Below are 26,625 nucleotides of genomic sequence, written 5' to 3' on the forward strand. Positions count from 1 at the left end.
GCTGTCCTTTCCAACGACAGTCCAGTGGATCCCCCCATGGAGGTAGAGAGAGTAGCCACTCCACCTGAAAGCTCACCTGAGGAATGTAGCGTGGAAGAGGAGCACCCTGCAGTCACTGCCTCCACAGATGGTAAAAGAATGCTCACCCCCACTGTCTGAATTGTTAAGGTCTCTCACATTGTTGTTGATTCTAACATGGACAGCAGAAGCATTAAAATGTCCTTTTGATTTTCAGACGACACGAAGCAAGAGCGGGAGAAGAGCAACAAAAAGAAAAACTTCTTCAAGCGCTTCCTCTCATGGGCCAAAAGAACATTCTGCAGCTGCGGCTGCGGCTGTGTAGACTAGTGCGTAGAGTGTGTAGACCCTCACCTCACTTGACGTAAAGAACAAATATGATGTCTGTGGTCACAACGGCGTCTGCTGGAGAGCGGTTTAGCTGGGGTTAAGACCCCTGGACAGAATCAAGTAGTCAGTGCCACAATGCATGCTGGGAACCTTGTTTTGTCTTTGTCTTTTTCAACACAACATAATTTCTGTCAAATGTTGTATTGGTACTATGTTGTTTATTCTGTACACACGACATCTATTGCACGTCTGTCCGTCCTGGGAGAGGGATCCCTCCTCAGTTGCTCTCCCCAAGGTTTCTTCCATTTTTCCCCCTTTAATTTTGGGGTTTCTTTTAGGAAGTTTTTCCTTGTGCGATGCGAGGGTCTAAGGACAGAGTGTGTCGTAACCTGTACAGTCTGTAAAGCTCACTGAGACAAATGTAGAATTTGTGATATTGGGCTATACAAATAAATTTGATTTGATTTGATTGATTTGATCTTTAGTAGAGGCTCGGTCTGGTTACGAGGAGCAACGTTGGGCTGATCCAGAGCAGAGTCGAGTGACGGAGCGACAGGTGAAGTGCAGCAAGTGAATTGTTTCAGTTTGCCTGAAGACGCCGAGGGATTCTCTCTTCCGTCAGTCCCGTGTTCAGGAGCCACTCTCCTGTCCACAGCCAGCCAACTGTGGACAGGGGACTTCCATAATCGGCGCCTGAACAAGGACCGACAGACCAGAGAATTCTCAAGCCACAGTTTATTGCCTTTTCCCTCTTCACTCAACTCCGCATTGGATTAGCACAGTGTCCTCCTTGTCACCCGGACCAACCAAGAGGTCCCGACCAGGAGACCATTACACTGACTACTGCACTCAGTCTGATATCCAGCCCAGTTAATCCCGACTCTCCGGAGCACAGCTCCGTTACTACACCCAACTGCCACAACATCACTAGAAGTTCACTATGTCACTGTGTGAGGTGCTCTGCCCTCTATAGTATTGTATTGTATTGTATTATATTGTATTGTTTCTTGTATTCTTGAACATCTCAATAAAAAAATGTTCTTGCATTTAAGGCATTGAATCTGTCAATTCAAATGTGTTACACTTTAGTGTTGAAACTGTTGAAATAATATGTCTACATAGTTAGTTACTATTATTACTGCACTCACTATAATGTTGATTGAGACCAAGATGACATGCTAAATAGTAATAATAGATAATTACAGGAGTAAAAAGCAAATGTATTATTCTTGGCTGGTAAGAAACCTGTCTGGCCAATAAATGATTTCAGCTACCAGCCACAAAGTTAGTTTTGCAAACCTAGTTTCCTTCAACAGGAAGTTCAAATGGCATTAAAAAAAGCACTGTATGGAATTCACCATGAAATTACTAGCTGGACCTCCAGTAACTTCTTTGCACAAGTTAACAAAGTAGATAAAAATCAAAGAAGCTTTTACATTTGGGTGAACCATCCTTTTAATAATCTATAAAGGCTCGGCATTGAAAGGGTGTGTCTGGGGGAGGGGGTATAAAAATAAAACACATTTACACTAAACACACAAATCCATAGCTCCAAGTGAAACACATTTACATTTCTATAACATTTAAGGCATTCACATTCCCTTAATGTTAGAATCCCACACCATGACAGCAGCATTTTCACAAGACATTCAGTCTTAAAACATCCGCAGCCCTAAACACAGCCTTACACAACAAGCTACAGTATGGCCCCCAAAGACCTAACTTTCAGTCTCCCATTCATCAAGCTCAGCCGAGTTTAGGGCAGCTCAACACATTCAATGCATCTGGAAACACAGAAGCATCAGCAAAGTGGCTGGTGTCTTTAACTAAAGTGTACCCACAGTATGTCCCTCTCAAACATGTTGATGTGAACATTGTTTTACATTCATCTGCAAAATTTACAATTTAAAATTGTGGTTTAGCAACAAAAGCTCGGATTAGAAGAAAAAACTAAACAATTTTGATAATAAAAGAATGCTTTTTGAAACACTGAAGTCAAAGCAGACTGTCAGGCTCATTTATGCATTTTAACTTTACACCCAAGTTCCAAACTGAACCGACTGGCTACTAATAGTTGAACTCAAACTGTAATGTACAAAAACACTAGAAAATACGACACCACTAGAGTGTCATTATATTTGGGACATAAAATCAATAAATTGCCCATATATAATATATCCCCTATCTCAAAGGCAATGATCTTTGAATTTGAAACTTCATCTGTAATGTTATGTCCGTTACACTGCCTCAGTTCAGTCCTCATCACTGTCCTCTAGTTCCTCAGAGACTTGATTTAACGTATTGTCACAACACGTCACTTGGCACGATCCACATGCAGACTTACATGGAAGCCCATTCTTTCGGCAGCTGCAACGGGGCATACCACAAGCTGTGGTGCAGTTGCAGTGTATAATTTTCAGAAGATTGTCTGGTGCAGCATTCATGGTAGTCATAATGGGTACGTATCGATCGTCTTCAAGTCCCCAGCCCCAGTCCAGAGGATCAAGGTTACTCTCCATCCCCATCCAAACCATGACCTGGTAGTAAACTCGGAGACAATGAAACTTGGTGGCAGATTCCGTTGGGGGAAGACGTTAAGGTGTAACGAAATATTTAGCAGCAGAGACCTTTTTGTTGAATATGCTGCCAGAGAACATGTGCTCTCCCCACCAAATATAACGGTCATCGCTTGGCTGCCGAGGTTCTCTATTTCAGCGAGGCTCACGCCTCTCGAAGTGAATGTGTCTGCACACAACTTGAGTACTTGATCATCTTTCACGAGTTTTTGAAAGACTGATTTTTTTAAGTGTTCGAAATGAATTCAATGAGTTTAAATTTTAAATCTAAATCTTTGTAATGTGTGTTGCTCATTTGTAACGCAAAATGCTTTTGTTTTGAAAGTTTACAGAAAGTCATTTATCCCTTTGGGAAGCTTTACTCTCGTGTCCTTACTGTTGCCAGGGGCAACACAAGCACCAGGCGACGCTGGCCGACGGTTAACTAACTGGCAGTTTTTACCTAGCTTAGTTAAAGTAGTGCCCCTGATATTTTAAAGACTATTTTAAATTGTCTGTGTCCTTTTTTAATGTAAATAAGTGTCACTGAGTGCAAATGCCACCAAAAGCAGCTAAAGGGGTCTCAGACAAAAAGCTCAACGCTTCTGGAGCCGCAGTTGTCAGTAAGAACTGGGAGGCTGGACTCACCAGAGCACCGTTTGAAGAGGTTTGTTCACTTCACTCACTTCTTTCTTCACTTTAACTTATATGTGAACTTATTTCTCTTTCCTTACACAAAGTGAAACTTACAGAGCTCGTATTACTTGGCTACACGCGATAGTTAGCTCACTTTCGCACGTTGGCAGTAGCTAGCTAGCTAACGTTTACGTTACAATGTTTAATGTCAATAGCTCTTTATTTCAGGTACAAGAAGGGATTTAAAATGGGGGTTTTATCCTTCAATTTGCTTCTTGAGAGACACTTTCAGTAACGTTAACAACGTCACTAGGTTATTTTGTAAAACGTGTTGCCATTTGTGGCATTTGTCACCATAATTAGCATAATTACCATAATTAGACGTATAAATTGCATAAAACGCAGTAAACGTTGGAGCTTTTACTTTGAAGGTAAGACGTCCTAACCGGAAGTCTTATTTGTTAAAAGTTCAAGTTAAAGTTAAAAAAAATTAATATTGAAAACAACTATTAGATTATTTATAGATTCCTAATTTACTCAAAATGTTTATGTTTCAAAATGCGGAGAGATATATCTCCTCATTGGCCTGGGCCATTGACCGAAGAGGAGAGAAGCCACATGTTCAAAAGCTTGCCGACTACTGCACAAAATGAAGAAGACCAGAAGGTATAGTGGACATACTCCAAAAGTTCATCCCTTCAAGAAATGTACTATTTAATCATATACTTTCACTATTTCCTTTGAAAAATTTACATGACATAAAGCTCTGTATATGTAGCATTGGTGGTTCAGTGGTAGAATTCTCGCCTGCCACGCGGGAGGCCCGGGTTCGATTCCCGGCCAATGCATCATAACCTTTTACGAAGGATGGGGTGAAATGACTGGTTTGTGTTTCAATGGGCCGGGCTTAGCCAATCACTTGCAGCACAAGAGCCAATCAGTGCCAACTCCACTGTCACGTTGAGAGTTCTGTCACTGCAACACACAGAGAGTAGGTTGGGCTTAAAATGTTACGTGGCTGGGGGAGTGCTTGCTTTCATGAGTGTAGGAATGGACGAGGGGAAAATAGGGAGAGAGTAAGAGAGCTAAGCACATACATGTGTTCTCATTGAAGCTGCTCTGTACCTCTGATCTTGCACTGTATGTTGGAACAGGTCTGTGTGCATATTGTGGGTTTGGGAGTTTAATGTTTGGTCAGACCAAGATTTAGAAGGTTTGAAATTCTGCCCTCTTTATCTTATTGTTGAGTTAGTTGTATAGAATATTAAAGATTATAATAAACCTTTTGATATTACATTTTTTGATCATTCTTAAGGTCCTTCTCTATCTGTCTTTCTCACCGTCTCAGCCTTGTTATATTTGCTTATCATTCAGCTTTTGAATTTGAATCCTAATCTGTGTGTCTGTGGGTGCACTGTGTGTCCAGCTGGAGATGGGAAGCCGAATCTTTGAGGGTGTGGCCAATCTCATCTATGACTGTTTGGACTGGCGCAGGCAATATCAGCGCTACCTGGACAACATCCAACTCTTCATTGTACCCACTGTTCTGTTGGATCCACAGCCTACAGAGGTACACATATACACACATACATGCATGTCAGTCAGTATAACTACACACTAGGGCTGCAACTAATGTTTATTTTCATTCTTGATTAATCTACTGCTAATCATATTCAGTTTCCTGTCAAAATGACGACATCGCAGAGGTTTACATGTAGCCATGTTAATTTCACTTTGTGTGGTCAATGATCGCAAGTATGTAGGACAGAAAATGACACAGTATCAATAAATACATTTAGAAATATATATACAAGAATTAATAGATGCGTAGAAAAAGGTATACATAAATAAATAAAAAGAATACATATGGATATAAATGAATAAATCCTAAATAAATGCTGAAACTTATATTTAACAGGACAACAATAAATACACGTCCTAAATGTATTCCTACAGCTTTGTTAACCTTCATAAGCGACATCTTCAAATGTCCCGTTTTGTTCGACCAACAGTCCAAAACCCAAAGATATTCACTGACCCTCATCATTTCTCTGGATATTGCCCCCTCCCCTGGTGTTTTTGTTTCTTCCTATAATGGCCCTAATAAGCTGTCATAAGATTGACATAATGTCTAACTTAAAACGTTGGATCAAGGCACACACTAGAAATGTGTCCACACCGAAGAGGAGAGAAGCCACATGTTAAAAAGCTTGCTGACTACTGCACAAAATGAAGAAGACCAGAAGGTATAGTGGACATACTCCAAAAAGGGCATCCCTTCAAGAAATGTACTATTTAGTCATATACTTTCACTATTTCCTTTGAAAAATTTACATGACATAAATCTCTATATATGTAGCATTGGTGGTTCAGTGGTAGAATTCTCGCCTGCCACGCGGGAGGCCCGGGTTCGATTCCCGGCCAATGCATCATAACCTTTTACGAAGGATGGAGTGAAATGACAGGTTTGTGTTTCAATGGGCCGGGCTTAGCCAATCACTTGCAGCACAAAAGCCAATCAGTGCCAACTCCACTGTCACGTTGAGAGTTCTGTCACTGCAACACACAGAGAGTAGGGTGGGCTTAAAATGTTACGTGGCTAGGGGAGTGCTTGCTTTCATGAGTGTAGGAATGGACGAGGGGAAAATAGGGAGAGAGTAAGAGAGCTAAGCACACAGCTTGGAGGCTAAAATGCTTGTGAGACAGAAACAAACAGACGGTTAGAGAGATGCAATGCAAACTAGAGAAGGCCATTTCTATGAAATGGACGCTGAAAAGCTGACGCAGCATTGCTGGCCTAAATGTTTAGGAAGAAGGGGAAGTTTGGAAGTTTGGAAAAGTAGGAATGGGTATAATTTGTATGAATATCGAGTGATGAATACATCAGCACCAACATTACAAGGACAGACTAGTGTCGCTTTGAATTGAATTACAAAGTGAACTGACACCAGGGATGTGACACGAGAGACAATCCAGAAACCTGCGTGTGATAGAATCAAGTGGAAGGTTTTACCACTGCAGTGAGTAGGTACACAGCGAGTGAAACGTCTCTAGTGTAAAGTGCCAAAAAGGCATCACTTAGTTTAAAACCAGAATTATACTTATAAAACAAATGTTTGGTGGTCGGGTTGATTTACTTCAGCGTTCAGTAAAAGGCCAGTCTGTACAGCTCACAGTAGAAAACCAATACTGTAAAATGTAAAAGGTTTGTAATAGTCGGGAAGAATCAAGATGTGGCGTTTGTTTTCATGTTTTTAGGCACCATGGAAGTTCTTGTCAGTGAAACACTTCAATACTAGAGCCATGAAACGGGCAGTGTTTTTCATTCCCTTCATGTCTGAGTCTGTGGTATTGTTTTTGAGAAAATGTTCTGTTCATTGTGTGGGAGCATATCTGGGCCACAAATACAATATAAGTCCAGCAGATGGCGCTATAATCACAGTTTAGCTAACATACTAAAGATTCTTAAAAATAAATGACTATTCACCAAACAAAATGTAACCTTTACTGTACTGAAACCCTCTGGGTACACAGGGACAAGTTACTCTGTGTGGTATATTTTGGGATGATGGTGTGAATGTGTTTTGCACACTATGACTCCAGAGGACACACTCTTTACAGCATGAAATGATTCCCTCATTCGTCTCTGCTGTATTCTCTTTTGTGTCAGAGGCTAGTGCAGAAGTTTGGAGCAGAGGAGACGCAGAAGAAGTGTGAGCACCCTCAGGTTATCAGACACCATAATGAGAGGGCACTGCGCTTGAGGGAGGTCAATGCAAGTACATTATGTTTTTGTCTGCAATGTGTATATTTGATTAATGTTCATGTGCAATATTCCATTTTGGTTGAAAACCTACTTTGTAGTTTATGTAATCTTGGCCCTAGTCTGAGATAAATTATATTAGTAATGTGTTTGTATACTTAGTATTTGTGTGTGTCCCTCCTAGGCGGTGCAGGGTTTTGATCCAGCAGAGGTGGAGTTGTCCATGATGAGGCGGTTTCCAGTGTGGGAGCTGATCAACTCTGTAGCTCAGCAGAGAAACAGCAACTCCTGCTGGATGGCAATCAAACAGCAGCTACAACACTACTGCACAGATGGTCAGAAACAAAGGGTCACTTTTATCAGGCTGGACCAAAGGGGAACACTGGAACCAGCACAGCAACAGAAGCCCACAGTAATCCCCTGGGACAACCCACTATTGTACGCTAAACAACAGCTTAATAACCTACAGACTAAAGGTAATTCAATTACTGTGATGTTGTGACTTTAGCTCACATATAGTTTATTACACAGTCTGCGACACAGTCCGCGGTACTGCAGGGGGGGGGGGGGGTCACAAAATTGTAGATGAAGCAATTAAAACATTTTTGTTTTTTCTTTGCGCATTCACATTCCTTGCTCCGCTGTACTTCGCGAAGGGCGACGACACACCTACAGTCAGAGACAGAGTGGAGGAAAGGAGAGGGGTGAACTAAAAGACATTTGCGCCACGCACCCCCCCCACCTGTCGCACGTACGCTACACCAGTTTGGGGTTTCTGTTATCTGTCTTCACTCAGGTATGAAACTCCAGTGATGTGTCGATCAGTCCGATCAGCTGCAGCGTCCAATCAATAGCTGAAAATATGAGAAGAAAATAGAAAAACCTGGAGAGAAATATGATTAAACTTCAATTTTTGTTTGAAATTAAGTTGTTTTTTAAATTGTGCATAAGAAATGCCAATATATAGATAATGCGGTCGAAACTAAGTACCTGAAGAAAAGAAAAAGACCCGTACAGAAATATGAATTCAAAGTTTTACAGTTTGTTTTTTGTTATAGTGTGCATAACAAATGATTGGTTTTGGTTGTGGTTGTGTATGTGGGCGAACCTGAGCACCAGGGGAAAACCCTTTCGGAAAAATGATTAAGAGGGTGGAGGTGGAGGGTGAGGGAGGAAGCATGGACAGGGTGAGGAAGGAAGGGTGGATAGAGGGAGGGGGTGAGGTAGATGGAGGACGTAGATAGAGGAGGGGTTTAGTTAGAGGGAACTAGCAGATGACCATCTATCAGCCTCATCCTGTCCGTAGATCAAGTTCCTTTGATGCCAGCTCAAATAACCCTTCTCCATCTTCTCCGGCTTCTCCACATTTGCTTTCCTTTCCCTATCAAGCTTCTCTTTCATTTTCTTGTCCTGCTCAGAGATTTTGCGTTTTATGTTCTCTAACTCTGTATTTCTTGTCTCGATCTTCTTACGGGAAAAGAAACCTCTGCTCTTCCTCTTCCTGATCAGACAGATATCCTCCAGTTCTGTCTTCTCCTCCTGCACTTTCCTTTCTTGTGTACGCCAGCTCTCTTCTTTTTTTAATAGGTTCACCTCCATCTTTTTTGCTTGCGTCTCCAACAGTTTGACTGTATGCTCCCAGCTCTGTTGTTTCTCAGCCAGGTCCTTTGTGAACTTCTCCTCTAGCTCATTCGTGTCTTCCTCAATCTCCTGGATTTGTTGGAAGTAGTTGAATCCTTTTTAGCTTCCATCAAACAATAGTACAGGGTTGACACAACTTTGGAAATAGTATCATGATAAGCTCGTACAACAGGATGTACTTCTTCTTTTTTTCTAACCCTTTTTGTATAGTAATCCCTCATTTGCATATATCTGAATAAGTCTTGTTTTTCTAGATCAAAACAGTTTTTCATGTCTTGAAAGCTTCTCAGTTCTCCCTTATGGATAACTGCGTACGGCTGTTAAACCTTTTTCTGTCCATTGTTTGAATCTACAGTCGGAGCTACCTGCTTTGAATCCTTTGTCATAAGCTATCCAGTGTAATAGTCCAAGTTCCCTTCCCACTTTCAATTGTTTAATAATGGAATACCATATATCTAATATAAATGTTGTGATTGGGTCTAAGTCTCTCTTTTCTTTAATATGGGGAGGTATTTTTCTTTGCCCTATGAGTGGTTGAATTGGGGACCCAGATGCAAACACTTCAATGTCTTTCCAGAGAGCTATATAATCAGAGCTGCACCAGTAAATGAGAGGACGTAGTTGTGCTGCATGAAAGTATTCCTTTAGGTTCGGGAGAGCCAGTCCCCCTTTTTCTTTAGGCAATTGGAGTGTGGTATATCTTATCTTAGGTCTTTTACCCCCCTCCCCCCCCCCCATATAAATCTTGATATTAGTTTATCCCAACTATGGAACTGGACCTGTGGTATATTCACGGGAAGGATTGAAATAAATATAACAAGCGTGGGAGAATGTTCATTTTCACTGTACTTATCCTATCAGTAAAACATTTTTCAAAATCTTTCCTTATTTCTTTATCAATACATTCATAGTTGCTGTGGTACAGTTCTGTTAAATGTTTGGTTATGTTTATACCCAAGTATTTAATTGATTTAGCTTTCCAATATACTAAGTCATTTTAAAATGACGTTTCTTCCTATATTGTCCATAACAGATACATATGGCTCCTGTGGGCAAACCTTTTTGGAAAACTGATTAAGAGGGTGGAGGTAGAGGGGGAGGGAGGAAGGATGGACAGGGGGAGGGAGGAAGGGTGGACATTTCTTAATTTCCTTTCTTTCTCCTGTCCTGTTCATGCATTTTGTGTTTCATGTTCTCCAACTCTACATCTCTTGCCTCCATCTTTTTGCGGGAAAAGAAACCTCTGCTCTTCTTCTTCATGTTGAGACAGAGATCCTCCAGTTCTGTCTCTTCTGCCTGGACTTGCCTTTCTTGTAAATGCCAGCTCTCTTCTTTAGTGGCTACACTCAGCTCCAAATCTCTTGCTTGAAACTCCAGTCGATTGACAGTACGCTCCCAGCTCTGTTTTCTCTCTGCCACGTCATTTCTGAAGTACTTCTCCATTGCATTGTATTTCAACTGCCAGGCTTTAACACTCTCTTGGAGTTCAGTGTTGTTGCTCACCAACATGTTAGAGTTCTCTGTGAGCGTCTGAGCGAGAGCTTCTTTATCCATTTTTAGATGTTGGATTTCAGCGTCCCTCTGTTGGACCTGTTCCTCCAATTGGTTGAGCAACTTCTGGTGTTCAGTCTGCTTAATTTCCCAGCTCAAGTTGTTTTTCTCTGCCAGGTCCTTTGCAGACTGCTCCATTGCGTTGTGTTTGAGCTGCCAGGCTTCCTCAATGTGTTGGATTTCTAAATCTCCGTTCGTCATCATGTTTGAGTACATTGAGAGCTTGCTCCTCAACAACGTGCAGTTTTCAGTGTGCTTCATCCTCCCTTCAGAGTTTTCCTCTTTCAGGTTCTGTGCAGACTCCTCCAAAGCATTGTATTTGCTCTGCCAGGTTTTCTCAATCTCTTGGATTCCAGCTGTTTTGGTCAACAGCACGACTGAGGCTTCTGTGACCATGTGATGGAGAGATTCTCCGTTTTCAAATCACGGATTACCTGACTGGACAGGAGTAGTCCACAACTGGCGCCTGAACAGGGACATGACAGAGGAGGGAACGTCGCAGAGCCCGCTGGGGCTCCTGCAGGAGCTGCTGCAGTGCTCGTCCACCCAGGCGGGCAATCCAGGAAGCCCTCCGGCCCGTCCGCTGCCGATCGGTCTTCAAAAAAAGATGTCGAAGACGACCCAGAGGCCTTCCTCGACATCGTCGAGGGTACGGCAGCTGCGTATGGCTGGCCGAAGGAGGAGCGGGCTGTGCGGCTGCTTCCCCTGCTGTCCAGGGACAGTTAATTCTCCTTTCAAGCCAGCTCAAATAACCCCTCTCCGGCTTCTTTTTCTTGTCCTGCTCATACATTTTTTTTTATGTTCTCTAAATCAAATCAAATGAAAACTTGTTGTTCAACATCTTCAGTCTGCTTCATCTCCCAGCTCAAGTTCTCTCTGCCAGGTCCTTTGTAAACTTCTCCATTTAGTTGTATTTTACCTGCCAGCTTTCTCACTCTCTTGGAGTTTCTTTTTTTCTCTCAACAGCATGCGTGAAGTCTCTCTTTGAGCATATGAGAGAGAGGCTTTTTCGTATCAAAGATTTCTGCTGGATCTGCTCTTTCATCTGCTTCACCTCCATCTGGTCTTCAATTTGCTGCTCAATATTCGTATTCCTCTCAGACGTCTCCCGGTTGTTTTGCATTGTGATCATGTCGTCAAACTGCTGCTTGCTCAGGCGATTGGAGGCGACATGCAGCTGCCAAATATCCGGAAATACCGTTTTTTCTCGAACATTACATACGCAACTGTGAAACAATTATACGCACTTTCCAAGTATGGCAGTAAAAAGTGGAATAGTGTAAATATGCAAAGCTACGTTTTGCATATTTGTTTCGCCTGTGGCCCTGATTAATACCAAAATCCAGCCCTAACCCAAGCTCCACTAATTTCTTTTATCGGAGGGGAATATACTATGGTGGGAGGAGCCACACACTATAGATCGTGTGCATGTGACGTCACACTTATTTCCCAACCCGGAAGTCAACCATGTTGGTATACACAACCAAGACGGCGGCTCTTCACGTGAGAGTTGCTGCAATGCTTCGTAATTTTCTTTGTATTTAGCTGTGTTGAACCCTCCGTCGTCCCAAAGCTCTCACAGGCGGTCAGTCTCCTAGCAGCTGCAGTCAGAGCAGAGACCCGCACTCTCCCGAGGAGAGGGGAGCGAAGGGACATCGATAGGAGAGGGGAGCAAAGGGACCTCTGGGGTCTGGGGAGGCAAAGGGATTGCAGGGAGCACAGGGGCTGGGGTCTCGAGGGACAGAGGGAGCACAGGGGCTGGGGTCTCGAGGGACAGAGGGAGCACAGGGGCTGGGGTCTCGAGGCACTGAGGGAGCACAGGGGCTGAGTCTCGAGGCACTGAGGGAGCACAGGGGCTGGGGTCTCGAGGCACTGAGAGAGCACAGGGGCTGGGGTCTCGAGGGACTGAGGGAGCACAGGGGCTGGGGTCTCGAGGGACTGAGGGAGCACAGGGGCTGGGGTCTCGAGGGACTGAGGGAGCACAGGGGCTGGGGTCTCGAGGGACTGAGGGAGCACAGGGGCTGGGGTCTCGAGGGACGGAGGGAGCACAGGGGCTGGGGTCTCGAGGAACGGAGGGAGCACAGGGGCTGGAGTCTCGAGGAACGGAGGGAACACGGGTTGGGGTTTCGAGGAACGGAGGGAGCACAGGGGCTGGGGTCTCAAGGAACCAGGAGAACGCAGGGACTGGGGTCTCGAGGAACCAGGAGAACGCAGGGACTGGGGTCTCGAGGAACCAGGAGAACGCAGGGACTGGGGTCTCGAGGGACAGAGGGAGCACAGGGGCTGGGGTCTCAAGGGACAGAGGGAGCACAGGGGCTGGAGTCTCGAGGAACCAGGAGAACGCAGGGACTGGGGTCTCGAGGGGCCAGGAGAACGCAGGGACTGGGGTCTGCGGAGGTCCGGCAGCGGGAACGGAGGTCTGTGGAGGTCCGGCAGCTGGAATGGTGATCTGTGGAGGTCCGGCAGCAGAAACAGGGAACTGTCCCGGCCCGGCAGCGGGAACTTGAGGCTGTCGCGGCCCAGCAGCGGAAACAGGGGGCTGCGGCGGCCCCGCAGCGGGAACTTGAGGCTGTCGCGGCCCGGCAGCAGAAACAGGGGGCTGCGGCGCCCCAGCTGCAGGAATGGTGAACTGGGAGTTGGAATGACGGTGGCTAGCACGGCCAAATCTCCTCCTCAGGGACCTAGAAGCCTTTTGCGCACACAGAGGTCCTTCCCGGGCTAGGCAGGTACCCAGAAATGGGTCTGGTGCTGGAATAGGAGGAACGGTGGAAGGCAAACCGATCTGCGAGGTTGAGGAAATCCCTCATCTCCTCAGGCAGAAGACTCCTCCACCAAGGCCTTTCAGCCACCTCCCCACGGGCCTGTCGATGAAGGACCTGTTGGTCCTTTCTACAGGCGGCTTCCTTCCATTGACGCAAAAGACATATTAATGCGACATACAGACAAAAATAATCCTCATCATCAAGCACTGCTGGGTCCATTCTTGGTGAGTTCGTACTGTCAAGGTGAGGAAAAGGTGAGGACCCAAATAATACAAAGTAACAAATAAAACTGAAAACACAAACCAGGAAGACACAAGGAGCAGCGCACGAGGAGACACCAACAACAGGGGTGACACTTAGATGACGAACTCACCAGGAACACTGGGACAGACAGGGATATATACACACAGACACTAAACGAGGGAACGAGACACAGCTGGGAGAGAAAGGCAAATACACAAGAGGAAACTAATGAAGGGAACGAGACACACCTGGGGAGAAAGGCAGAAAACACAGGGGCAGGAAGTAATACCAGACATGACACAAGGGGAAGGGAACATTTCAAAATAAAACAGGAAACAGAAACCAAGATCATAACAGGTTGAAGCCGTTTATTGATTTATATGTATTTGATTTAGTGATTCAGAGCAACAGCTTGAAAGTTCTGTCGAACAGTGAAACAGAATAGCCCTCAGCTGAGTATTTTCCATGCTTGTCTTATCATATTAATAAATGCTTTGTTAAACAAGAAGTTTATTAGATCAATTCAACGTTCGAACTCCGACTCCAAATTTGAACACGACAGGACACATGATGAACAGCAGTGTATTTCTAAACAAATAAGGATATTTTGAGATGTTGCTATGCTATTCGCAGCCGTGTGGACGGAGCGTTATTTAGGTGTCACTACAGTGTTTATACAGTGTTGCCAACAACACTTTTATCATCCATGTACATATAAAAGGACACTGAATTGTATGTTTTCCATATTGCCATTCTCAGGATGCTCTGCTTCATTTCTTCACTGATTCTGGCACTAATATCAAACCAGCTGTCTTTCATAATGTCAATCACTATGTTGTGGCTGAAGTTTTGGTTTTAGTTAAGAATTGATTACGTTTTGGTTGCCAAATGGTTGCAATTTATGAATTACTCTCTTACAATAATAATAAGTTCAATTGATGTGAAATAGTGACATATTGTGTAAACTCTTACCATTATTTGGGGATCAATGTTTTGCAGCCCAGAGATCCCACTGCCATCTAGTGGAAGAAAGGAATGCTTGACATGTTACCCACAAAAAATGCTTTCCATTTAAATTAAATGATTTCATTGTTGATAAGGGATAGTCTCTACAGATAATTATGTGTTTTACTTTTTTGACTTGTGGATGTGGTTGGATGAAGGTGAGATAAATAAGTATTTCTGATTGACACTGTGTGGATATATGGGTTGTACATAATATATAGGCCTACATATAAATGTATACTTCCATCTCCTTTTTCGGACATATACTATTTATTTATGTAGTTTGTTTAAGTTGTAGGTTATATGAGAATATGTACATTGAGAGTTTGATATACTTTAACTGTTCATGTTTTGTTTCTTTTACCTTTTTTTTTAAGTGTTCGAAATTAATTCAATGAGTTTAAATTTTAAATGTAAATCTTTGTAATGTGTGTTGCTCATTTGTAACGCAAAATGCTTTTGTTTTGAAAGTTTCCAGAAAGTCATTTATCCCTTTGGGAAGCTTTACTCTCGTGTCCTTGCTGTTGCCAGGGGCAACACAAGCACCAGGCGACGCTGGCCGACGGTTAACTAACTGGCAGTTTTTACCGAGCTTAGTTAAAGTAGTGCCCTGATATTTTAAAGACTATTTTCAATTGTCTGTGTTCTTTTTAATGTAGATCAGTGTCACTGAGTGCAAATGCCACCAAAAGCAGCTAAAAGGGTCTCAGACAAAAAGCCCAACGCTTCTGGAGCCGCAGTTGTCAGTAAGAACTGGGAGGCTGGACTCACCAGAGCACCGTTTGAAGAGGTTTGTTCACTTCACTCACTTCTTTCTTCACTTTAACTTATATGTGAACTTATTTCTCTTTCCTTACACAAAGTGAAACTTACAGAGGTCGTATTACTTGGCTACACGCGGTAGTTAGCTCACTTTTACCGGTTGGCAGTAGCTAGCTAGCTAACGTTTACGTTACAATGTTTAATGTCAATAGCTCTTTATTTCAGGTACAAGAAGGGATTTAAAATGGGGGTGTTATCCTTCAATTTGCTTCTTGAGAGACACTTTCAGTAACGTTAACACCGTCACTAGGTTATTTGGTGAAACGTGTTGCCAAACATACTTTCTGTGGCATTTGTCACCATAATTAGACGTATAAATTGCATAAAACGCAGTAAACGTTGGAGCTTTTACTTTGAAGGTAAGACGTCCTAACCGGAAGTCTCGTTTGTTATTGAGGTTATCTTCTCTCAAGTTAAAAAATGTAATATTGGAAAAAACTATTAGATTATTTATACATTCCTAATTACTCAAAATGTTTAGATGACCATAAAGGCTTTTGACAGGAAAACAGATTACTCTTCAGTACACGGACACTTTCCGTACATTTGTTATTTGTTTTACAATTTAATTGATCTTTTTTATACTATGAAATATATTTACTGCAACTTTTATAAGAACAATTGGAAGATGTAACGTTATACATTTTCTCAATAAAGTTGGGAGTGAACAAATATATCTCCAGTAAAACCGCAAATACTAGCTAGACCCCTGGGGAAGACCCAGGACTCTGCGGAGAGATATATCTCCTCATTGGCCTGGGAACGCCTCGGGTTCCCCCAGTCGGAGCTGGCGGATGTGGCCCGGAGAAGGGAAGTTTGGGGTTCCTTACTGGAGCTGCTGCCCCCGCGAGGCCGACCCCGGATAAGCTGTAGACGATGGATGGATGGATGGACTAGCTACATTTTAAATCCACCTGTCAATTATCTGTAATGGAAACAAGGAGAAGCAGTGATGTGAAATCAGTTGGTTGTTGATGTATTATTATATTATCCTGGTGTTCTCCAATGCCCTTCTCAGGAGTCATGGCAAGCCTGTGTGTCTTTGGTGGTCGGGAATAGTCCCGAGGAGGAGGATGAGCTGACCCAGGCTTTGTCTTTGGCCATAAAGAAACCACAACGCAAACTTTTCAACTTGTTGACCTGGGATAGCACCCTTACCAAGGTAGTCTTAGTTTGATTCAAGTTCTATTAATAGTGTCTCCTGTATATTTGTAGAGCTATTATCGCTGTCACTACAGTACTTAAAATGTTACTATACAAACTAATGTAGTTTACTAATTCATATGAAATACACTGCACTCTGACTAACCTCTTGAGTGTCCATGTAGCTTTCACATCTTTAAAATCTAAATATCTTCATGTATTGAGTATTTCACAATTATCTGTTTTCTCTCAGATCTCATATTTTATTAAATAATTCATGAGTATTCTTTGTCATCTACTGAATGAGATACCACAAAATGGTGTGCGTGCAACTCTAATACCTTGTATTTTGTCAAATGAAAATGTTTTCCTGTCCGACCTTATTACAGATCCATGAACTGGGGAATCTCAAAGCAAAACGGCATGATGACGTCCCCATGTTCTATGAGGTGGGCATTGGGAATAGGAGATTTTAATATGCTGTGCGTCAGTCTATCGGTGTCTTCTGATTGTCTAAAAGAAACCCTGGGTGTTTGTGTGCTTTATTCTTCATGCTCATGTGTGTTTCTGTGCTGACTTTGTGTCTGGAGTAGGTTACAGAGCCTGCTAAGGTGCTGCTGGATGCAGGAGAGGAGATTCCTTGTGACCTGATGGCAAATATACTGAAGTTCCAGCTGCTACAGATCAAAGCCCATGATCAGCAGAGGAGGGAAACCGAGCAGGTGAGGGTATTTTCATATATGCGAGTCTTTGTGTTTATTATTTTAATTTAGTAACAGTCATGAACTGAAGTGGATTTCCCGTCACTGCAGTATTGTTAATACCATGAATTGTTTTGCATTGAAGTGAACTTTTGAATCAATGTAATACAGGCTATAGAGGAAGAGTTAATGGGATTTTGTCCACAGCTGTTTAAGGCCGAGGAGGAGAAGGAAAAGGCCGGTCCTCCTTCTGCCAGCAAGGACAAAGGAGGGGCCAAAGTCTCTGACAAAAAGGGAAAGTGTCCGTCCTCACCTGTGGGACCTTCCAAGGAGAAGAAGACCAAGTTAAAACGCAGGGATGATGTTGAGCCTCCAAAGTTCATAGGTAAAAACTCAAATTAAAACCAACTGTGTGTGTTTGTGGAGGCTTCATAAAAACTAAAATAGTGAGAAATACTGTTAATGAACAAAACTACTTTGGCTCCCACCTACTTCTACAGTATATGTATAGAATGGATTGTGTCTGTGTATGTATTGGATGAATTCTCTGTGTGTCTGGGCTTAGATGACGAACCACAGGATGGTCCTCAACACTACGTGCTGATACTGGGATTCTTCCAGCCCCACCTGATCGGAGCGCTTGATGCCATAGGTGTACATGTAGACAATGTCATTAAATTGTGTTCGGAGGGCCAGCAGGAAAACCCCCCCTGTGGGGGCCATGAGCAGAGTCTGAGCGCACCTCCGATTTTGGATGCAGGTAAAGTGTAGAGTGCTGCAGAGTGAGTTAGCATGTTTGCACTTCTGGTTCCCTTTTCTTAAAGTCAATGGGTTTTTGGTTAGATGTCTCAAATAAGGTGGCAAGTTAAAGAGATGTTCACGTTTTGTTCTACATCATAAAATATGTCATAATATATTTACATGTCTTAAAAAAGGCAGTCGCTAACAAGTGGATGAATGAGTCTTCAGGGACAGTGGGACAGGGTTGGTCTACATAAATATGTCATCCCTGCAGCACTCGATAACCTTATTTTTTATATTTAGTGTATGTTGTTATTAACATTACATCACCCCTTCCTTTGTGTGTGCCAGAAGCAGAGGTTCATGGTCATGTAGAGTTGGCTCTGCAGGCCAGGAAGTTGGATGTATTCTGGTCCGGTCTGAGACCGGTGTTGGACAGCAGGCCACATGAGTCCAAGCTCCATGATGTGGTTCAGCTCAGCTACACTGTCCCAGGTCTCTGGCCTGCCTTCCAAACACAGGACCCTGAGGCTCAGGTGAGTTGTGCCGACAGATATTAGTTTCATACATGTGTTCTCATTGAAGCTGCTCTGTACCTCTGATCTTGCACTGTATGTTGGAACAGGTCTGTGTGCATATTGTGGGTTTGGGAGTTTAATGTTTGGTCAGACCAAGATTTAGAAGGTTTGAAATTCTGCCCTCTTTATCTTATTGTTGAGTTAGTTGTATAGAATATTAAAGATTATAATAAACCTTTTGATATTACATTTTTTGATCATTCTTAAGGTCCTTCTCTATCTGTCTTTCTCACCGTCTCAGCCTTGTTATATTTGCTTATCATTCAGCTTTTGAATTTGAATCCTAATCTGTGTGTCTGTGGGTGCACTGTGTGTCCAGCTGGAGATGGGAAGCCGAATCTTTGAGGGTGTGGCCAATCTCATCTATGACTGTTTGGACTGGCGCAGGCAATATCAGCACTACCTGGACAACATCCAACTCTTCATTGTACCCACTGTTCTGTTGGATCCACAGCCTACAGAGGTACACATATACACACATACATGCATGTCAGTCAGTATAACTACACACTAGGGCTGCAACTAATGTTTATTTTCATTCTTGATTAATCTACTGCTAATCATATTCAGTTTCCTGTCAAAATGACGACATCATAGAGGTTTACATGTAGCCATGTTAATTTCACTTTGTGTGGTCAATGATCGCAAGTATGTAGGACAGAAAATTACACAGTATCAATAAATACATTTAGAAATATATATATATATATACAAGAATTAATAGATGCGTAGAAAAAGGTATACATAAATAAATAAAAATAATACATATGGATATAAATGAATAAATCCTAAATAAATGCTGAAACTTATATTTAACAGGACAACAATAAATACACGTCCTAAATGTATTCCTACAGCTTTGTTAACCTTCATAAGCGACATCTTCAAATGTCCCGTTTTGTTCGACCAACAGTCCAAAACCCAAAGCTATTCAGTTCATTATCACAGACGACTAAGAGAAACGTCAAATATTCATATTTGGGAAGCCAGTCAGTGAATTTCATAATCGTGATTGGGCTATGAAATGGCTGCCAAGTGTATTCATTGCTAACACCAAAGAATAGTTAGAAGTTACCCGGTGTTGGAAAGCCAAGCAGGGACTCCTAGTGGACCAAAACAGAAGTGTCACATCCAGAGTGCCTGTCACTTCACTCTGACACAGCGGCACCGCCAGGAGTGGTGTGGGCCAACAATTAAGTTTTCTACTGCTGCTCTTTCAGCTAACTCAAATATTGTCAGTGCAATATGGAAGTCTTTCCCGATGTGTTTATCCTCCATGTGGATAGCGATACAAACGATATATTGTGCAGCCCTATCAGCCAGCAGAACGTAGCATTGAAGTGTTACCTCCACAGTGAACAGTAATTAAGCTGCTGGATATTGGGTGTATAGTTTTAAATCTCTTAAAAAGTATTCCTTTGTGTGCGTGTTTCTTGTGTCAGGTTGTGCCGACCCCCATGACTCCACGCTCCAAGAAGAAATCTGTGCTTGAGGAACGCCCACCAGACCACGGTAGAACCTGTCTCTTTCATCAGGCTTTTTCGGCACATGTGTAAGTGTTTGAATTACTCAAGACTAAGATGACAAACCAATCTTCTTTCCTTTGTGTCCTCTCTACTTTGTGGACAGAGACCAAGCAGCCTCCTCCCTCTACAGATGTGGACATGCGTTACTATGGCAGCCTACTCGACCTGGTTCCCCCTGAAGCCTGCTCTGTGCCTCTAATCATGCACTGTATGCTGCAGCAGGTGTGTGTGTGTGTGTGTGTGTGTGTGTGTGTGTGTGTGTGTGTGTGTGTGTGTGTGTGTGTGTGTGTGTGTGTGTGTGGTGAGACTGAGATTTAGAAGGTTTGAAATTGACCTTCATCATTTCTCTGGATATTGCCCCCTCCCCTGGTGTTTTTGTTTCTTCCTATAATGGCCCTAATAAGCTGTCATAAGATTGACATAATGTCTAACTTAAAACGTTGGCTCAAGGCACACACTAGAAATGTGCACTTTTTGTACCCTGAAATGACATATCCAGATGTCGTGTAATATGAATATTGTTCAGTGTTTCTGCCCCTTTTGATTTAGGCTGAGATGATGTTACATTTTTACTTATTGGTCTTGTTTGGCTGGTTTAATGCTTTTTCCCCATTTCTTGTGTGTTTAGGTGGAGATTTCAACAGAGCAGTATTTGTCACGTGCGACTGAGGAGCCCAAACTTCACAATGGTCCCGGGTTAGACTTCGAGCTGGTCAGCTTCATGCTCCAAAGCTTCCTGCCTCTGGTCCACACCGAAGAGGAGAGAAGCCACATGTTAAAAAGCTTGCTGACTACTGCACAAAATGAAGAAGACCAGAAGGTATAGTGGACATACTCCAAAAAGGGCATCCCTTCAAGAAATGTACTATTTAGTCATATACTTTCACTATTTCCTTTGAAAAATTTACATGACATAAATCTCTGTATATGTAGCATTGGTGGTTCAGTGGTAGAATTCTCGCCTGCCACGCGGGAGGCCCGGGTTCGATTCCCGGCCAATGCATCATAACCTTTTACGAAGGATGGAGTGAAATGGCTGGTTTGTGTTTCAATGGGCCGGGCTTAGCCAATCAGTGCCAACTCCACTGTCACGTTGAGAGTTCTGTCACTGGAACACACAGAGAGTAGGGTGGGCTTAAAATGTTACGTGGCTGGGGGAGTGCTTGCTTTCATGAATGAACGAGGGGAAAATAGGGAGCGAATAAGAGAGCTAAGCACACAGCTTGGAGGCTAAAATGCTTGTGAGACAGAAACAAACAGACGGTTAGAGAGATGCAATGCAAACTAGAGAAGGCCATTTCTATGAAATGGACGCTGAAAAGCTGACGCAGCATTGCTGGCCTAAATGTTTAGGAAGAAGGTGAAGTTTGGAAGTTTGGAAAAGTAGGAATGGGTATAATTTGTATGAATATCGAGTGATGAATACATCAGCACCAACATTACAAGGACAGACTAGTGTCGCTTTGAATTGAATTACAAAGTGAACTGACACCAGGGATGTGACCGGAGAGACAATCCAGAAACCTGCGTGTGATAGAATCAAGTGGAAGGTTTTACCACTGCAGTGAGTAAGGTACACAGCGAGTGAAACGTCTCTAGTGTAAAGTGCCAAAAAGGCATCACTTAGTTTAAAACCAGAATTATACTTAGAAAACAAATGTTTGGTGGTCGGGTTGATTTACTTCAGCGTTCAGTAAAAGGCCAGTCTGTACAGCTCACAGTAGAAAACCAATACTGTAAAATGTAAAAGGTTTGTAATAGTCGGGAAGAGTCAAGATGTGGCGTTTGTTTTCATGTTTTTAGGAACTGTTACGACCCCGGCTCGGCCAGGGAAAAGGGAGTAACATACACAAGATGTTGATGGCAAAATAAGATATATTTATTAAATATGGTGGACAATTTGACAACCAATTGCTTTTACCGACACCACAAAGAACAAAAGGAGGGCTCTTAACATAAGAGCATAAGGCATCAAAGCCAACTAACAAAAATAAACCCCAACCTAAACAATTCTAAAACAAGCTCGGGGTGAAAACTGGATTAACACAAAATACAAACAAAAAGGCATAACAGCACCGGAGCACCTAGCGTGCTTAACAAATAACCCTAAACAGCTTGTTCTACAGGCTGACGATCAAACTGTCTGTCTGTCGTGTAGTTTAACTATGAGTGACACTAGAAAGCGAAGCAGCATCTGGCTGCAGTTTAAAGATATTGGGAACAACAAAGCAGAGTGCCTTCACTGCAAAACGAAGGTCACTATAAGAGCAAGTTCCACCACAAACCTGCATAGACATATCAGAACTGTCCATCCTACAGTGCAGTTAGAGGAGAGAGGGCAAGCCAGCTCACCATCTACTGATCCTGGTGTGTCTCATACCAGAACAACAGCTGCTGTAACGTCTACTGCCATCCCCATGCGTGCAAGTATAACCTCTCCTACTGCAACTCAAAGCAAAATAAGTCAGTTTTTACCTAAACTGATGACCCCAGCCAAACAGCACAGTATTGATGATGAGTTGGCTAAAATGGTAGCTTCTGATTTTCAACCCTTTTCCATTGTGGAGGACAAAGGAATTAAAAACTTTGTCAAAGCCCTAAATCCCACATACACTCTACCCAGTAGAAAAACACTTTCCCAAACAATGATCCCAAACTATATGACACAGAACGTGCATTATGGCAAGAAAGGGTGAAAAAAGCTCCATCAGTTTGCCTGACAACTGACTGCTGGACCTCCAGAACAACCTGCTCTTTCTTGTCTGTCACTTGCCACTTTATTGAAGATTACAAGATGACATCTCGCCTTCTGGACTGCTTCGAGTTCACCGACAGACACACTGCAGAAAACTTGGCAGAGGAGCTACTAAGAGTGGCAAAAGAGTGGCAAGTAGAGGACAAAGTGGTGTGCTGTGTGAGTGATAATGCTGCAATCATCACCAAAGCCATAAAATTTTGAAGTGGACCCATCACCCATGTCTGGCGCATACACTAAACCTGGTGGTTAGAGATGCTCTGAAGGTGATCAAAACAACCGTGGATAAGGTGAAGGCTGTTGTGGAGTTTTTCCACAAAAGCACAGTGGTTTTGTCACAGAATAAATGCACAGAATTAGGCAATTATAAGGTCTCTCATAAAAACACTGAAAGCAAAAGGGTTTTCAACACATAAACCATGATTTTTTTTCAAAGTTAAGGTAAAATATAGGCTACAAAAGATCCTAAATAAAGAGCCGTTCGGGAGTCGAAAGAGCCGGCTCTTCTTTGGGAGCCGAGTCAAAAGAGCCGGCTCTCAGAAAAGAGCCGAACTTCCCATCACTAAAAAGCAGCCCCGACTGTCGAGCTGGCCTGGCATTTGTATCCACCGGTCGCTCCAGTGCGCCTCGGATTGGCGGAAGAGGTGTCGCCGCAGCCAATCAAGCGGGCGGCGGTCACACATCCAAATCTGCATACCTAAATAGGGACACAAGGTGCATGCATCCACAAGGTAATCCCCCGCAGATAAATAAGGCCGTGGCCGTAACGGGCACCATGGAAGTTCTTGTCAGTGAAACACTTCAATACTAGAGCCATGAAACGGGCAGTGTTTTTCATTCCCTTCATGTCTGAGTCTGTGGTATTGTTTTTGAGAAAATGTTCTGCTTCATTGTGTTGGGAGCATATCTGGGCCACAAATACAATATAAGTCCAGCAGATGGCGCTATAATCACAGTTTAGCTAACATACTAAAGATTCTTAAAAATAAATGACTATTCACCAAACAAAATGTAACCTTTACTGTACTGAAACCCTCTGGGTACACAGGGGCAAGTTACTCTGTGTGGTATATTTTGGGATGATGGTGTGAATGTGTTTTGCACACTATGACTCCAGAGGACACACTCTTTACAGCATGAAATGATTCCCTCATTCGTCTCTGCTGTATTCTCTTTTGTGTCAGAGGCTAGTGCAGAAGTTTGGAGCAGAGGAGACGCAGAAGAAGTGTGAGCACCCTCAGGTTATCAGACACCATAATGAGAGGGCACTGCGCTTGAGGGAGGTCAATGCAAGTACATTATGTTTTTGTCTGCAATGTGTATATTTGATTAATGTCCATGTGCAATATTCCATTTTGGTTGAAAACCTACTTTGTAGTTTATGTAATCTTGGCCCTAGTCTGAGATAAATTATATTAGTAATGTGTTTGTATACTTAGTATTTGTGTGTGTCCCTCCTAGGCGGTGCAGGGTTTTGATCCAGCAGAGGTGGAGTTGTCCATGATGAGGCGGTTTCCAGTGTGGGAGCTGATCAACTCTGTAGCTCAGCAGAGAAACAGCAACTCCTGCTGGATGGCAATCAAACAGCAGCTACAACACTACTGCACAGATGGTCAGAAACAAAGGGTCACTTTTAATCAGTGGTCAGTCTATGTGAAAGGTTTTGCCTTTTCAGATTTAAAAAGATATTATGATGTTATGACTTCCCACAGATGTTCTGTCGTGGCTGGAGGTGGAGAGTTTGATTCATCAGAGTGTGTTTGAGAGTATGCCACTGACCAGGCTGGACCAAAGGGGAACACTGGAACCAGCACAGCAACAGAAGCTCACAGTAATCCCCTGGGACAACCCACTATTGTACGCTAAACAACAGCTTAATAACCTACAGACTAAAGGTAATTCAATTACTGTGATGTTGTGACTTTAGCTCACATATAGTTTATTACACAGTACAACTGCCTCTAAACTGTACTGTATGTAAAACACTGTACTGTGCAAAACCTGATGATTTATTCCAACTGTAGGTCCAACGATTCTCACTGAAGATCCTGGTAACACAGAGGTATTATTTATATGTTCATAATAATGTAGCTGCTATTTTATCATATAAAGGCCCTTTTACATTTAAAAACAAACAAACAATGAAACACTTTTGCCTAGTTACTGTTTCTTTATTGTAAATGTACCACTTTATTTTTGGAAATTCTGAATTGTTCTTTGATTATTAACCCCCTCCCATGGCTTTTTTTAAAAAAACAAACAATGACCATAATATGTTGTGATAAACTACTCACATTTATGTATGTTATAATAAAAGAATGATGACCATTTGTTTATTTTCCTCCCAGATCCCTCCCCAGATCAGTGGGAGAGTGTGTTGCCAGCTGGATTTATCTGACATTCAGAGTTGTAGGCTGAGATCTCTGTTTGACTGGCACTATGCTGAACACCACAGTGCCTCCATCTTCCCACAGGTGACCTCTCTGATCTTATCTTTCAAGGTTAAAACACCAGGACAATGTTATTACAGCTAAAAACACAAACTGTTGGATTGAAACCCTTCATATATTTCAGGTTCTTTCAATTGTCTTTCTAAATGTGTAGGTACTGCAGTTAGCCTCAGAGGAATACCGCTGCTTGGATACCTTCAGAGGAAGTCATAACAACATCCTGTACATTTTTTGTCACAATCCTATGAGCCCTTATCGTCAGTGCAAGGAGTTCTGGGATGTAGCTCTTCATACTGATGTCAAGTTCAGGTCAGAATGCAAGTTCACATTTTTTGTTTTCTTCTCACATGACATAAATAATAATAATAAGCTTTTTCTTATGTGAGAATGCAAAAGAATAAGCTTCCCATAAACGGCCTCATTATGATACACTATGTTATACAATATGAATCTTCTCAGAAAACTAGTTTCGCTCGTTGCTCCTGATATATTTATCTGAGAAAACAGGTGAAAAGAAGTTATAATTGTTGACTTTTTGTTGTTGTTGCCAGGATACTTTTAGTCCTTTTTATTACATGGGGTAGTGATGCACTCCAGCCTGTTATGGTAACAATGTGTATTACAACAACAAACACTTGTATTACACAAAATACCACCTAACAACAAAACCTTTTTTTTTCACACATGAAAAATAAATGAAAATGATCCTGGCTAAACTTTAGTTCTGCTTTTTGGTCATGATAGGAAGTACCTGGACCATGTGGCAGATCGCATTTCGGATTGGACAAAAGAGGAAGAATTAAAGAGAGAGGCAATGCAACTCAGAAGTGTAGGCCCTGCTGAGGCTCCAAATGGTACTGTAGCTTGTCAACATAAAGCTCTGGCAATGGGACTATATGTTCCCACCATACAAATACAATGTTTGTTTGTTCCTGGACTAGATGAAAAGGCTACAGATTCTGCAGAGGAGGAGGTCACTTTGGAGCCAGTCATCAGAAAAGGCTCCCTTAAAGTCAGTACCAGCTAACGTGAACATTCACCTTCACAGTCGGCACTGTTCGGTCCTTTCAGCAATGCTGCCGTCAATCTGGCTGGACTGAAATTCAACTTGATATCTTCTTTTACAATCAATCAATTAATGAAACGTAATGAGTATAGCACCTTCCCTACAGGTTAGTGCAGTTCAAAGTGCTTCACATATGAATGACGAGCAGAAACTGAAGAAAAAAACAGAAAAGACTAAAACAATTTGACCATTTGATATCAATGCATGCAAGAAATGATGCAGAAGTAATACAATTGATATAAAATCTATTAACATTAATAGTATAACATTGTGAAATAAGAACTTAGCAACAACAATAAAAACAAAAAATGTAACATGTCTATAAATAAACTCCTTTCT

At 42.5% G+C, this 26,625-nt stretch overlaps 1 protein-coding gene and 3 non-coding genes across 6 annotated transcripts in view; all 4 read left to right on the top strand.

The window, feature by feature from the left end:
* The first annotated feature begins 4,316 nt into the window (after nt 1–4,316).
* trnag-gcc (transfer RNA glycine (anticodon GCC)) lies at nt 4,317–4,387 on the top strand. Its single transcript has one exon. It is a non-coding gene; the product is annotated as a tRNA-Gly (tRNA).
* Nucleotides 4,388–5,897: 1,510 nt separating this feature from the next.
* Nucleotides 5,898–5,968, top strand: trnag-gcc (transfer RNA glycine (anticodon GCC)). The gene has a single exon. It is a non-coding gene; the product is annotated as a tRNA-Gly (tRNA).
* A 9,097-nt stretch (nt 5,969–15,065) lies between these two features.
* Nucleotides 15,066–26,625, top strand: part of LOC115023905 (sperm-associated antigen 17-like) — a 28,629-nt gene continuing 17,069 nt past the window's right edge. For all 3 annotated transcript variants that reach the window (XM_029455259.1, XM_029455260.1, XM_029455261.1), the window contains exons 1-19: nt 15,066–15,294; nt 16,345–16,488; nt 16,859–16,918; nt 17,063–17,191; nt 17,378–17,555; nt 17,736–17,930; nt 18,263–18,447; nt 18,809–18,952; nt 19,932–20,001; nt 20,119–20,237; nt 20,644–20,835; nt 23,955–24,059; nt 24,232–24,382; nt 24,483–24,665; nt 24,795–24,832; nt 25,119–25,244; nt 25,375–25,529; nt 25,965–26,074; nt 26,162–26,232. In XM_029455259.1, coding sequence (XP_029311119.1) covers nt 15,184–15,294; nt 16,345–16,488; nt 16,859–16,918; nt 17,063–17,191; nt 17,378–17,555; nt 17,736–17,930; nt 18,263–18,447; nt 18,809–18,952; nt 19,932–20,001; nt 20,119–20,237; nt 20,644–20,835; nt 23,955–24,059; nt 24,232–24,382; nt 24,483–24,665; nt 24,795–24,832; nt 25,119–25,244; nt 25,375–25,529; nt 25,965–26,074; nt 26,162–26,232 — 2,466 coding nt within the window. In that variant the 5' untranslated portion in view covers nt 15,066–15,183. The remainder of the gene's footprint in view (nt 15,295–16,344; nt 16,489–16,858; nt 16,919–17,062; nt 17,192–17,377; nt 17,556–17,735; nt 17,931–18,262; nt 18,448–18,808; nt 18,953–19,931; nt 20,002–20,118; nt 20,238–20,643; nt 20,836–23,954; nt 24,060–24,231; nt 24,383–24,482; nt 24,666–24,794; nt 24,833–25,118; nt 25,245–25,374; nt 25,530–25,964; nt 26,075–26,161; nt 26,233–26,625) is intronic.
* On the top strand, nt 20,948–21,018 carry trnag-gcc (transfer RNA glycine (anticodon GCC)). Its single transcript has one exon. It is a non-coding gene; the product is annotated as a tRNA-Gly (tRNA).

The sequence above is a fragment of the Cottoperca gobio genome, chromosome 18 (genome assembly GCF_900634415.1).
Source record: "Cottoperca gobio chromosome 18, fCotGob3.1, whole genome shotgun sequence".
Classification (NCBI taxonomy): Eukaryota; Metazoa; Chordata; class Actinopteri; order Perciformes; family Bovichtidae; genus Cottoperca; species Cottoperca gobio.